Here is a 14,914-nt window from a genome sequence, read left to right as displayed (position 1 = left end):
TTTTTCATGCCAAAATACTTTTGTAATATTATCTCTTATTTTTTCAGTAATTTCCTTTGACAATTATAAACCGAATTTTAACAGCATTAGACTACATGCATCACACGGCATTCTAAAAATGTTTTAGCTCTTCTTTTATGTTCCTACTGACAAAAAATTAAGCATACTAAGAATATCACACTTTATGTTGTTACAATAGTGTCTCAATATAAATATGCTACATGTACGTAAATTTATCACTACCTTGAAGATAAAGTGCATTTTAATAATATAAAAATCTGATTTTCTTACCTCTTTCCATAAGCTGAGACCTATTATAGTGGGAACAGCCATACTCAGAATAAGAGCCTAAAACATTGAAACAGAAATGATTATGGATAAATACATTTAAGAATGTACTAGAAGTATTAGACATTGACTCCATGACCAATCACAGATTCTTATTTATAAAGCTTTCAGTCAGAGAAACTGAAGTCAGTGTGGAACCTAGTTCACAGAGCAAGAATAGTGAAGACTAATGAATTTAAGACATATTAAGCTGGAGATAAAGTAAGACATACATATTTACTATATAAATTAAAGGCAGAGCATAAAAAAGGTAACACTTATAGTATATTTCAAATAACAAATCAATATTTGACAATTCTGCCAGGAATTTAAGTTTAAGAGTTTACAAAGGACACTGAACTGTGCCACCTAAAAAGCTAACAACAAAAAGACAATGAATTAACACAGGAAAAACAGCCAGTATATGTCAATATACAAGTATGCTAAAATACGAACATATAAATTTCTCTGGAAAAAGACTGGCAAAACACAATATGACTACTACTAAAGATAATTATTCATCACCTCCCTGCCAAAACCTGTTCTTCTTCCTATCGTCCCATGTCTGCTGATGACCCCACAATCCATTGTCACACAAACTAGAGACCTAGGAAATATCTATGATTTCTCCTCCTTCTTTATTTCCATATTTAATGAAGCACCAAGTCTTATTAACCTTCTCTTCTTATTATTTTTTTCACTCCAGTATAGCACAGTATTAAGTAAATGGGCTCTGGAGTCAGAAAAACCTGGGTGTAAATCATGGTTTCCACATTTACAAGCTATGTGGTTATTTAACCAGTTTAAGCCTTAGTTTCTTCAACTACAAAATACAGATAATAAAACTTAGCCATTAGGGTCTTTGTTTTAAAGATTTTATTTATTTATTTAATAGAGCAAGACACAGCAAGAGAGGGAACACAAGCGGGGGGGTGGGAGAGGGAAAAGCAGGTTTCCTGCAGAGCAGGGAGCCCGATGTGGGGCTCGATCCTAGGACCCTGGGATCATGACCTGAGCCGAAGGCAGACGCTTAGCGACTGAGTCACCCAGGCACCCCTACCATTAGGGTCTTTGTAAGCATTGAGTAGCACGTGAAATGTTTTGTAAACAGTACCTGACATGTGGTGAACACTCAATATACTGAAGCTTTTATCACTTCCATCCACCATGGTCAGTACTTGGGCAACAGCCTTCTTCCTGGCCTGAGTCTGTCACCCTTAAATCTATCCTTCAAAGAACTATAGGCATAAACTGAGAGAAAATGTAAGTCTGACTCTCTCACACCCTCGCATAAACATTTCAATGCCTTTCTACTGCCTACAGGATAAGACCACAAGCATCACAGCATAATACTCAAAAGGCCTCCATGACCCTACCCTCCTAGACTTCTCCAGTCTCATTTCTTGACCACCACCATCTCACATTTTATGTGACAAGGAAACTAAATACATCATGCTTTTTCCTTGCCTCTGCTTTTATTCCCTTTGATTACAATATGTTCTTTGCCTCTCTGTGTTTAGTCCTTCTACCATGAATACCCTTCTTTCCCTTTCATTTGAGTAGTAAGTCATCATCTTTCAAATCTCAGATCGAAAACTCTTTGAATCCCTAACAAAATTGAACTAAGTACCCCTTCTCTGTGTTCCAACAGCACCCTATCAATACTTCTTATTGTTCGTTTTTATGAATGGGAGACTATAATCTACCTGATAAAATTAATTTGTATTGTAAGGACATTGAACTTTATAGGCACAGTAAAAATGTTCTATTTGCATTGAAAACATATAATAGTTCTAAGTCAAACCAAGAATGATATTATAAAAAATAATTCTTAATAGCCTCTAACACTATTGATTCACTTATATTTTTACCTTATTTTACCTGTCTGCATTTAAATGCATTGCCTTTATAATCAGAAATTACATTAAAAAAAAGTTTTGGGGCACCTGGGTGGCTCAGTCATTAAGCGTCTGCCTTCGGCTCAGGTCATGATCCCAGGGTCCTGGGATCGAGCCCCACATCGGGCTCCCTGCTCCGCGGGAAGCCTGCTTCTCCCTCTCCCACTCCCCCTGCTTGTGTTCCCTCTCTGGCTGTGTCTCTCTGTCAAATAAATAAATAGAATCTTAAAAAAAAAAAAAAGTTTTCACAGGATCTCTTTTTCACCTGCAACTCATAATGTGATTTACTCATGCTATTTCAACTGTATTCAATGTGGTTTCCATTTATATAATTGAAAAAGAAACAAGTACTTAACCCAAAATAACAATGACTCACCAACAACACGGGGTGTACAGTTCGTAATCGAAGCCACTTGAAAAGTGTCACCCAAAGTTCAGGAGAACATACACCAAATGCTGCTAACATACATACATAAGGAGTCCAGAGGTATTTCAAGCTAGAAAAGACAAAAGGAGTCACATGAGATATCCTATGAACATCATTACTATCTCATTTTTTTTTTAGAGATTTTATTTTTTTAAGCAATCTCTATACCCAACAAAGGGCTCAAACTCACGACCCCCCCAAGATCAAGAGCCACAAGCTCCACTGACTGAGCAGCCACACACCCTGGTTCCTCTTTTCTGAGTTCTGTCCTACTACCCATGAAAATACCACAATGTTAAGGGAAAATGAAAATCTTAACCGGGGCGCCTGGGTGGCTCAGTCGTTAAGCGTCTGCCTTTGGCTCAGGTCATGATCCCAGGGTCCTGGGATCGAGCCCTGCATCAGGCTCCCTGCTCAGCTGGAAGCCTGCTTCTCCCTCTCCCACTCCCTCTGCTTGTGTCCCCTCTCTTGCTCTGTCAAATAAATAAATAAAATAATTTAAAAAATAAAATAAAATAAATAGATAAATAATCTCTAAAAAAATGAATACTAACTTGGACTTTGACAGAAGAGGTGGATGTATATAGAATACATGTCACTAAGACAAAGGAACTGCATTAGTTTTCTCTGGTCAACTAGTATCTCCTCCTAACTTCCTCATTCCTGCTATTTTTCAAGTCAGCCAGAATCAAAACTAGAGTCTGGTTTGTAACTCCAGGAGACACCATTCACATTGAATTATACATATATAACATTTCCTGGAACATCAACTTCCTGTTCTAGAGATTAGACCATTATGTCCAACCCACTGATTTCTCTGTAGTCATCTCATTTTATTGCAATAACGGCTAATTAACATCTCTACCTTTTGTTTGTTTAAGTAATCTCTACACCCAACCTGGGGCTCAAATTTATGACCCTGAGATCAAGAATCGCATATTCTTCCAACTCAGCCAACCAGGCACCCTACCATCTCTACGTTTAGACTCTCCTCCAACCAAATGCCAAATGAATCTTCTTCAAACATAATTACAAGACACTTTCTGTTAAAAAATCTTTAGTGGTTCCCCAGAATCTACTGAAATAAATGAAAACTCATCTAAATGGTTTTCAAGGCCCTCAAAAAATATGGTCTTGATTCACCTTTTCAGTTTTTCTCCTATGACTTCCCTAAATATAATTAGTGTTCTAGCCAGAGTTTGCAGAACAATCTTAGTGTTTCCAACCCCTAATGCACGTAAGATTCTCCCTCCTGACACAAGCGCACCCATCTAGTGCTGCCTTAGACTCTGATTCCCTTTATAGCTAGACTCCTTGAAGTCCACCCTTACCTCTCTGCCTTCTACTCCCTGGTGCTGTACCCCTTTAAAAACTCCTCTTTTGGCTTCAGAGTTGCAACTCTTCCTAGAGTCTCTCCACCATAGTCCCTATTGCTACTTATTCAGTTTCCAACTCCCAAATATTTTAGTTTTGGTTCTTTCCTCCATTTCCATTGTGACTCACTTCTAAATTCTATTATGATTCTTAACTGGCTTATCTTCCTTTAATCTTTTTTCTCAAACCTTTCTCAATCATTGCTGCCAGAGAGATCTTACTAAAAAGCAAATCTGATATCAAATTTCTATATAAACACTTCATCTGGTCCCTGCTTATTTTTCCAGACATAATTCTTTTTTTTTTAAGATTTTATTTATTTATTTGAGAGAGAGAGAGAGAGCAGGAGTGGGGGGTGAGGGACCGGCACAGGGAGAAGGAGAAGCAGGCTCCCCACTGAGCAGGAAGCCCGACGTGGGGCTTGATCCCAGGACCCTGAGATCGTGACATGAGCCGAAAGCAGACATTTGACCAACTGAGCCACCCAGGCACCCCCAGACATATTTCTCATACTGACCTTACATTCACCTTGTACTATCAGTTCCCAAAGAATATTTATTCTGTCTAGATAATTACTTACACACACACACACACACACACACACACAGGCACATGAGAAAATGGACAGCCTGGCCAATCTCTATTTATCTCTGAAGGCTGTCGCCCCATATAGGAAATCTTCCTTAAACTGACTTCCTCTAGCCACCCTCTACAACTGAGTTAGTACCTCCCCTCTGAGTGACCAAAGCACCCTTTGTATACCTTTCTCATAGTACTTTACTTTGCTCTAACTCTTGGTTTACTTACCTAGGATAGGAACTCTTTGAAAAGAAAGAGTAGATTTTGTATTTTTTTTAAAGGTTTTTTTTTTTTTTTTTAAATTTTATTTATTTATTTGAGAGAGAGAATGAGAGTGCGAGAGGGAAGAGGGTCAGAGGGAGAAGCAGACTCCCTGCTGAGCAGGGAGCCCGATGCGGGACTCGATCCCGGGACTCCAGGATCATGACCTGAGCCGAAGGCAGTTGCTTAACCAACTGAGCCACCCAGGCGCCCTTTTTTAAAGGTTTTATTTATTTATTTGACAGAGAGAAACACAGCTAGAGAGGGAACACAAGAAGGGGGAGTGGGAGAGGGAGAAGCAGGCTCCCCGGAGCAGGGAGCCCAATGCAGGGCTCAATCCCAGGACTCTGGGATCATGACCTGAGCTGAAGGCAGATGCTTAACGACTGAGCCACCCAGGCGCCCCGGTTTTGTATTTCTTTAATCCCTACTCTCTACTTAGTAGAGTGCCTGGCACCTTCTGGGTGACTATGCATCTTATTTGTATGAATAGGTGATCTACAGTATTATAAGCCTAGTGAGTAAATTAAAGAAGGATGAAAAATAGAACAATGCAGATTACATGTTCAGAAAAAGGATTTTGAATTTAAAATAGTACATCCAACAATAAAGAATAGTGCCAATAACAAAAAGTTTTTCTGCAGAAAGAAATAAAACTGAGAGAGTACAAAGGGGAAAAAAAAAAGGCAAACCATGCACCAAAATTCTAGTACTACAAGGCAATGAAATGAAAATCAAAACGTAAATCACTCAGAATATTCATGGCTTAATACATTTCTTCATCCCACTTATTAGGCATTATGGAATGCTAATTATTAGAGTGAACCACCATTCTTGCTTCATGTTTCAATAAAGAGATTCCTACTAGTCATGGGTTTGGCAATCTGATAAAGTCTATGAATGTCTTATAAGAAAATGTTTGTAAATACATAAAATACATAGGCCTACAAAGGAAACCAATTATACTGAAATACTAATAACAAATAATAAAAATAAATCCTATACAGCAATATTTGCACTTCTTAATACATTAAATGCAGATCTAATAACTGTAACTTTGAAGTTGTGATGTATATAAACAGTATTTCAAAATAAAAAATTAGTAAGAAAATAGCTAAGCTTTCTGTTGGGGAAAACACAATGGGTACTGCTATAATGACTGTGATTCAGTATCTATATTCATAATTAATGGAAATTTAACTTGAGAAATCTTAAACTAGGATCAATACTCTTCCTCTCTCCCTGCTTCCCCTCCTAACCCTCCACCTCAGAACCTTAATGGCTCGTCCTCATGGCAGTGATTTATCTGATTTGTGTGCAAGAGAAAGAATTGAGCATACCCAGCTCAAACATTTGTAGGCTTCCACATTTTGTATCTTACTTTTGCAAGGTGGGTGTAGATAAGTGCATAAACTTACCAAGGCTCTGCCCATTCAAAAGGGATGGCCTGAAGTTTGAGGACTAAGCTCAATTTGGGGTGGAAAATAGTAGAGCCCTTTGGTCACACATGAAGTATTCTCCAATGCAACCTTTATCAGAATCAGAATCATGCAGATGATCAAATATATTTCTCACATATATTTGGTCTTTGTAAGGCTCGTGGCTCACAGCTTCCCAAACTCTTGGAATTTCCTAAATGATGAAATTGGAAAGGTGGCTCTTGTGTTAATGGTTATCTTTTGGAAGGTACCCAAGGATGGGGCCGGTTGCCAGTGGTGCCAACCATGTGATTAGGGGGTTGGAACTCTCAGTCCCACCCCAAACCTCTGGGGAGGGAAGAGGGCCTGAAGGTTGAGTTCAATCACCAATGGTCAATGATTTAATCAACATGCCTGTGTAATGAGGCCTCCATAAAAACCCAAAAGGACAGGGTCTGGAGAACTTCTGGGTTGGTGACCACATGGAGACTGGGAGAGTGGCATGCCTAGAGAGGTAAAGGGAGCTCCGTACCCCTTCCTACAAACCTTGTCCTATGCATATCTTCCATCTGGCTGTTCCTGAGTTCTATCTTTTTATAATAAACTAGTAATCTAGTAATGAAATATTTCTTTGAGTTCTGTGAGCCGCTCTAACAAATTAACTGAACCCAAAGAGAGGGTCTTGGGAACTTCTGATTTATAGCCAATTGGTCAGAAGCACAGGTGATAACCTGGGTTTGCAACTGGCACCTGAAGGGCGGGGGGTGGAATCTTGTAGGACTGAACCCTTGAACTGTGGAATCTGATGCTATCTCCAGGTGGATAGTGCCAGAATTAAGTCATACTATAATTATAGGACACTCAGCTGGTGCCTGAACAATGGCTTATTGTTGGTGTGGGGAAAGCCCCTCCTCAAACTGAAACTGGGTGTTCAAAATCATTCTATACTCCTATGTCTTATTTTTCATCTGAGTCCAGACTTCAAGGAAAAGGGTATCATTTATTGAACCCTTAGCCTCAGAGCTCATTTACCTCTATTTCACTTATCAAAGTTGTAATTTTTTTGTGTGTGATTAATATTTGTTACCTCTATTAACATAAGTCATAAGTCACATAAGTTTAGAGATTGTGTGTCCACTTTTGTTCACCACAGTACCTCCAGCACCTAGTACAATGCCTGGCCCTTGGAAGAAATTCAATAGTTTTCAAACAAATGAGTGAATAAGTAAATGTCAGTTCATTATACTATAACAACCTCCATAAACTCCAGTTAGGTTAAGAAAGTTTGTAGATTTTGAGTTTTTATAGTTTCATAAATAATATTCTTGAAAGTATCCATTTATTAGCATTAGAAAGGATAATTCTTTGTAAAAACAAATAGATCCAATAAAGTACACTTACCCTTCTATAACCATTGCAAGAGAGCCCAATAAAATAGTGTGAATCACATGATAAATTATTTCTGGCCTTCCTCCAATTCGTCCATCTTCAAGAGTAATAGTTTCTTTCAAGGACTTGCCTCTACACAAAGGAAATATGTTTTTTTACTATTTTGAAAATATGTATTTGAAAAATCAAAGATCTTAACTTTCCTCATTAAAAAAAAATATATAGGTGGTCCTAGAAATTTGAAAGTATCTTGTTAGTCAAATATCTAACTTACACATCTCCAAGTCTTTGAAATGGTTTTTAGAACCTGAAGACAATGGACTCTGTGAAGACTAAATATGAAAGTTCAGGAAATATGACAAAAACAATTTTTAGGGGGTGCCTGGGTTGCCTGCTGTCAATTAACCAGCTGACTCTTGATTTCAACTCAGGTCACGATCTCAGGGTCTTGGGATCGAGCCCTGGGTGGGGCTCCATGCTCAGTGGGGAGTCTGCTTTAGGACTCTCTCTCCCTCTGCCCCTGCCCCCACTCATTCATGCGCTCTTGCTCTCAAATAAATAAATCTTAAAAAATTTTAAAAATATATTTTTAGGTTCCTTTTCCAAGATCAATTATCACTCAACTAGTGGTTACTAAATCAATATAGTTAAATCATAATTTGAATAGCTAAGTTCTTAAAATTAAAATACTACACACAACCTACTTTTAAACATGACAAAAATATTTTGGAAGTCCTCATAATTTAAAATCACACTACTAGCTTCATTTAGGTTATATAGAAAAAAAGTATTCTTACATTAAGTAAAAATACGACTAAACTAGTAAATGAGTCTGTAACAATTTATTTATTTATTTATTTATTAAAGATTTTACTTATTTATTTGACAGAGAGATAGCAAGAGCAGGAACACAAGCAGGGGGAGTGGGAGAGGGAGAAGCGGGCTTCCTGCTGAGCAGGGAGCCCAATGTGGGACTCGATCCCAGGACCCTGGGATCATGACCTGAGCCGAAGGCAGATGCTTAACGACTGAGCCACCCAGGCACTCGAGTCCGTAACAATTTAACTCAGTATTAACTCTACATTAAATTTGGACATTATATATTTAGATGTATAAAAAATTTGAAATTTATCTGGTTAACTTACGATATTTTACACGTTGATAACAAGAGAATGGATCTAGAAATTCTAAAACAAATACACAAATATTGGAAGGATATTAAAAATAGATAGTTTATTTATTTTCATAATGTATTAGTTAGCAATGTGATTGATTCTCATAGGTACTTACTTAATTCTCCTAAAAATAACTTGCATCATAGAAAGAAAACAAATAATTAACACTAAAATATAGAAAGGTAATAAAGAAGACTGTGTCAATCGCAAAAAAAAATCTTGAGATGGTGCCTGCAGGGATTCTTGACATAGGAGCCAATTCATTGTAAAATTCCTACAGAAAACAACAAGGATGATATTAAAATCATAGATGGTATAACCTACTATACATAAAAGTATTTTTATCACCATAAAAACTAAGACAAAACAAAAAACACATTTCTAAATCTATTCACTTGTAACAGCAAAGCACTACCCTTTATAAGACCGTATCTAGAACCCAAAATGGTTTCAAGGAAGTTTCACTTTCTATTTTTATCTGGAAGACAACAAAAAATTCAGCTGTCCAACCTCCATATCTTTAGTGTCCAATATGGTAGCTACTAGGTACAATGTGGCTATTAGCACTTGAAATGTGGCCAGTGCAAATGGATATACCTCAAATGCAAAATACACCCTGGATTTCAAACATAAAAAAGAATGAAAAGGACTAAAGAATACAAAATAGCTTATTAATAATTTTTATACTGTTTATACATTAGAATAACATTTTAATATACTGGATTAAATAAAATGTATTATTAAAATTACATTCCCTGTTTCTTTTCACTTTTTTAAATGTATCTACTAGAAAATTGTACATGTGACTCATGTTACATTATTACTGGACAGTCCTGTTTTATATGGATGAAAGTAATTCAACTAGGACCCATTTTAAAAAGAGTAATCTAATTATTAAGACAGAAATCATAAAAAATTTGAAACATAAACATTTTGAGCTATAAGAACCAGGATATACTTTTTTTTTTTAAGATTTTATTTATTTGACAGAGAGACACGGTGAGAGAGCGAACACAAGCAGAGGGAGCGGGAGAGGGAGAAGCAGGCTTCCCGCTGAGCAGGGAGCCCGATGTGGGGCTCGATCCCAGGACCCTGGGATCATGACCTGAGTCGAAGGCAGACGCTTAATGACTGAGCCACCCAGGCGCACCCAGGATACACTTTTTTTTACCTTAAGCTAAATATGATCAAAAAGATTCCTAGTTATATCTGATTTTATCTGCATTCTCACACCTGATCCATCTCCAACATCCATTTTATCCTTAATCCCTAGCCTAGGAAGAGAGATAAAGAGATGGAATGATCTTCAGAAGAGCTCTTGGATGGACGAAGAATGCCTGCATCCCAAATCACTGGGTTTAGAAAAAGTTTAAAGTTTCACAATGTGTCAAGCAGTAATACAGCTGTATCAAAGAGGCTGCCATCAAAATGTTTTGTACATATGATCATATGATGAATCATGTCTTTTTTGTCTACCTATTAAAGTTACTAATTCTGTAAGATCCAATTCAAATCTCAATTTAATGAATTCTTCCCATATCCCCCAGTCTCAATCTTTCCTTCCCCATATCCCCATGGCACTTATCCCTCTATTATAGTACTTAATGCAACTTGCTACTTTAAGATTATAGTCATTTTTGTATCTCCCAGAATACCTGGCCTAGTATCTTGCACATCCAATAAATACTTAACATTTCTTTAGTGGTTCTTGAAAGTCTGTCTCAACAGAAATGTTTCCCAAAATTCTGGTGAACTACAAATCCTAATATCCAGTTGGCACATTTGAGCATAAGGCATTTACTGTTTTTTCTTTTTTAAAGATTTTATTTATTTATTTGACAGAGAGACACAGCGAGAGCAGGAACACAAGCACGGGGAGTGGGAGAGGGAGAAGCAGGCTTCCCGTGAAGCAGGGAGCCCAATGCAGGGCTCGATCCCAGGACCCTGGGATCAGGACCTGAGCCGAAGGCAGTGCTTAATGACTGAGCCACCCAGGTGCCCCAAGGCATTTACTGTTTATACTACTCATGTAATTAACTGTATAAAAACTAGCTAATGAGATGTCAATATTCTTAAGGACAGACATCATGTCTTATTAAAACACCTAGTGTATTACCCTGTGAGATAAATCTAGTACCTGACATGCTGAGCAAAGGGGCACGACATAACATCAACTAAGAAACACTAGACAAAAGCAGCCCTTAATCCTACATGTATTCTCGAGTCTTCCAAGGTTAAAGAGAAAGTCAGGGGAAAAGGCCAGTCAATTATGGAAGTCTATAACCAATTTTTCCTAATTGCCTGCTAAATGTCAGGCCTATATATATACCTGAAAAAGATAGGGTATATATATATAGGGTGTGTGTGTGTATATATATATATACATATATATATGAGGCCATGTGCTGCCCTTATGGAGCACATGGCCTCTTAAAGGATCCTTTTACCTTAGTAGATATCCATATACGACTTGCACTTCAGAAGATTTCTCCAGTGTTTCAACACTTTGTGATATATCACAACATGAAATTCCATGCACAGCATCTAAAATCCCATGTAATCATAGCAAATGATAATAAGGTTCTAAGGTATATTATATGAACTAGAAAAATGTGTATTTAAATATGTATCTTCTGGGGGCGCCTGGGTGGCTCAGTCGTTAAGCATCTGCCTTAGGCTCAGGTCATGACCCCAGGGTCCTGGAATCGAGCCCCGCATCGGGCACCCTGCTCCACGAGAAGCCTGCTTCTCCCTCTCCCACTCCCCCAGCTTGTGTTCCCTCTCTCGCTGTCTCTCTCTGTCAGAATAAAATAAAATCTTAAAAAAAAAAACATAAATATATATATATTTTCTGTTATGCAAGTGGACATCATACATAAGTCATTTATTTCACTTTAGATTTAAAAAATGAATTTAACTAACAAAGACAAGGCACAACATTACTCTTGAATTTAAAAAGTCAGCTTCTAGGGTTGCCTGGGTGGCTCAGTCGGATAAAAATTAGTTGGCTTCTGATCTAATCCACTATTATGACCCAAAATGAGATTCTTTGCTATGAAATAGATATCTTACTGCCCACCCCTTTATAATGCAAGCATTTTGCTGATGTACTGGTTAAAATTACATTGGTTTTGGGGCACCTGGGTGGCTCAGTCAGCTAAGCGTCTGTCTTCAGCTCAGGTCATGATCTCAGGGTCCTGGGATCAAGCCCCACATCAGGCTCTCCGCTCAGGGGCGAGTCTGCTTCTTCCTCTCCCCCTGTGAACTCTTTCACTTTCGCTCTCTCTCAAATAAATAAATCTTTTTTAAAAAAATTACATTGGTTTTTTTTTTTTTTTTACTCATTTTAAATCTTTAATTTATTCTGACTTTACATTATATCATTGTTCCACAACAAGGGAGAAAGTAGCCTCAAAACACTGTGATGCTATTAAGGCTTAAGGACATCTAATTTATAAAACACCTAAATGAGATTTTATTTATTTATTAAAGATTTTATTTATTTATTTGAGAGCGAGAGAGTGTACAGAGGGAGAGTGAGAAGCAGACTCCCTGCTGAGCAGAGAGCCTGATGCTGGGCTCAATCCCAGGACCGTGAGATCATGACCTGAGCCGAATGAAGGCAGATGCTTAACTGACTGAGCCATCCAGGTGCCCCTAAATTAAATTTTTTTAAATGAGAAAAAATATTGTTATATTTCTTCTAGATATTATAATATTCCAAATTATTTATTTTCTAAGTGGTATATAATTACGTGTATACTACTCCTTGGATTATTTTTGCTCTTTATCTTCTAAGTGGTATGGAGTTAAGTAAATTTATATATAATGTAAAACTTACTTAGTCATATTTAGTCCAAATTTTACTTCAAGGAATTTCAGCATGTGCCCATTTTCTTTGTGTGGGACAAACATCTGGAAGAAAAAAGCACTAGTTACAACAAAGAACTATTAGCTATGTTCATAGCAATATGTTTCTGTCTAGAAATAGAAAACACAGGACTATAAAATAAAAAATACAAATTAAAAACGAATTAAATAATACATGGTATAACTACGAAGCAAGGAGATCTACTGACCTAAGTCAATCACATTATAGTTAATCATAAAACTATAATGGGGTAGTAAGATTTCCACTTACCCTGCATGACTTAAGTAACTTACCCACTCTTTTTTTTCTTAGATTTTTATTTATTTATTTGACAGAGAAAGACACAGCGAGAGAGGGAACACAAGCAGGGGGAGTTGGGGAGAGAGAAGCAGGCTTCCCGTGGAGCAGGGAGCCCAATGCGGGGCTTCATCCCAGAACCATGACCTGAGCCGAAGGCAGACGCTTAATGACTGAGCCACCCGTTGAGCCACCCAGGCGCTCTGAGTAACTTACCCACTCTTTTCAAAACTTTTACTCATCTCAATTTACTAAATTACTTAATGTTAGTTAATTGGGTAATGATGACATTTTAAAATAAATGGAAAATAAAGTGTATCTTTTAAGTATATCTAGAAAAGAATTAGAATCCTATTTTTCCTGTAAGTATGATCATTGTTCAACTCAAAATTTTACTGTACAAACTCTATTATTTTGCTATCTCATTATTCTCATTAAAATTTAGGCCAGTATATTATCCAACTCACTCTACTACATGAATCTCACACACAGAGTCATTTACCTTCATTATAATATTCAGTGTCACTGTCAGAGTACACACCAAGTAAAAATTAATCACTTTCATTATTTTAGCTATACAAGTTCCTTTCTTCACATTCAGCTGTGGGGGAAAAAATCATGAACAAAGAAGTGAGGTATGAAAAATTAACAATTAAAAAATTCACTGCAAGAATGAGAAAAAGGCAATTTTCTTTACCTGAAGGCACTTAGCAAGTATTAAGGCCACTACTAAACTTAATAAAGGAGACACCAATAAAGCTGAATTCTCAAACTGCAGTAAATATCCCAGAAAGAGAGAAAATATATAGATTTTATAAACTTCATGAACCTGTTGGGACAAAATAAGATAAATGTGAATAAAATGAATTTTATTTGTACGTCTTTTCATTAGTTTTATTTAGAACAGATTTAACTCCAATTATAAAATAAATGCCCAACTATAATTTAGGATAGTATCCTACAAATGTTCAATCTGTATTTTTAATGTTATGGTATATAATGAATTTATTAGTCTTAGAAATAACTTTCATAAACAAAGTAAAAAGTTTTAAAACCATGGACATCTAAATCAGCCTGAATGTACTTGCTTTCACCCTGATTTAATTTTACTTTGCTTGCCCTGTTACTAAAATCCATCCATACAACATCAAGCTGCATAAATCAAAAATTAATCTTTAGCAGCAGTTCCAAAAACTCACCTAGTGAAAACATACTGCCATGAAATGCAGCACTAGAGACAAGTATTTTTATTTTTTTATTTTTTTATTTTTTATTTTTTATTTTTTTTTAAATATTTTATTTATTTATTTGAGAGAGAGAGAGAATGAGAGATAGAAAGCACGAGAGGGAAGAGGGTCAGAGGGAGAAGCAGACTCCCTGCTGAGCAGGGAGCCCGATGTGGGACTCAATCCCGGGACTCCAGGATCATGACCTGAGCCGAAGGCAGTCGCTTAACCAACTGAGCCACCCAGGCACCCTAGAGACAAGTATTTTTAGATTTGGTCCATTTAACAGTGAGCATAAGAAAGTTAAATTCAATGTCCTAATAGAAGATCTCCCAGGAAAGCCACATGTCTTAGAAGATTTCTTTTCTAAAATTCAATAATATAGTAATTTTATCTATCATAAGATTAATTCCTTTTGGAAAGGGAAAACTAAGACAAAATATAGGCATTGGTTAGGGGGTAAAATCAAAGGCAGAGTGGTAAAGGTAAGAAAAAGAAAAAGAATGAAAAATATCCCCAAGAGGCCAGAGTCATTAAGAAAAGAAATACCTTACTGTTGGAAGGCTGAGGCAAGGACTGGGAGAGGGCACAATGGGATCCTCCAGGTGCTGCAAATTTTCTATGTCCTGATTTTGGATGCTGGTTCTGCAGATGTGTGCCAGTTACTGAGTG

The 14,914-nt window shown here is 37.0% G+C and overlaps 1 protein-coding gene across 4 annotated transcripts in view; it reads right to left on the bottom strand.

Moving 5' to 3' along the window:
- Window positions 1-14,914, bottom strand: part of DPY19L4 (dpy-19 like 4) — a 67,341-nt gene that overhangs the window by 17,973 nt on the left and 34,454 nt on the right. For 3 of the 4 annotated variants that reach the window (XM_073892980.1, XM_073892981.1, XM_073892982.1), the window contains 8 exons: window positions 13,714-13,845; window positions 13,519-13,617; window positions 12,690-12,763; window positions 8,964-9,122; window positions 8,819-8,860; window positions 7,686-7,805; window positions 2,602-2,722; window positions 292-348 (listed from right to left, as the gene is read on the bottom strand). In XM_073892980.1, coding sequence (XP_073749081.1) covers window positions 292-348; window positions 2,602-2,722; window positions 7,686-7,805; window positions 8,819-8,860; window positions 8,964-9,122; window positions 12,690-12,763; window positions 13,519-13,617; window positions 13,714-13,845 — 804 coding nt within the window. The remainder of the gene's footprint in view (window positions 1-291; window positions 349-2,601; window positions 2,723-7,685; window positions 7,806-8,818; window positions 8,861-8,963; window positions 9,123-12,689; window positions 12,764-13,518; window positions 13,618-13,713; window positions 13,846-14,914) is intronic. The other variant, XM_025870846.2, reaches the window with a different exon arrangement.

This window comes from Callorhinus ursinus, unplaced genomic scaffold (genome assembly GCF_003265705.2).
Source record: "Callorhinus ursinus isolate GAN/ISIS: 27379988/994484 unplaced genomic scaffold, GSC_fseal_2.0 scaffold5, whole genome shotgun sequence".
NCBI classification, from domain to species: domain Eukaryota; kingdom Metazoa; phylum Chordata; class Mammalia; order Carnivora; family Otariidae; genus Callorhinus; species Callorhinus ursinus.
Note: the sequence above shows the minus strand (reverse complement) of the source record. Positions and strands in the feature narration are given on the sequence as shown.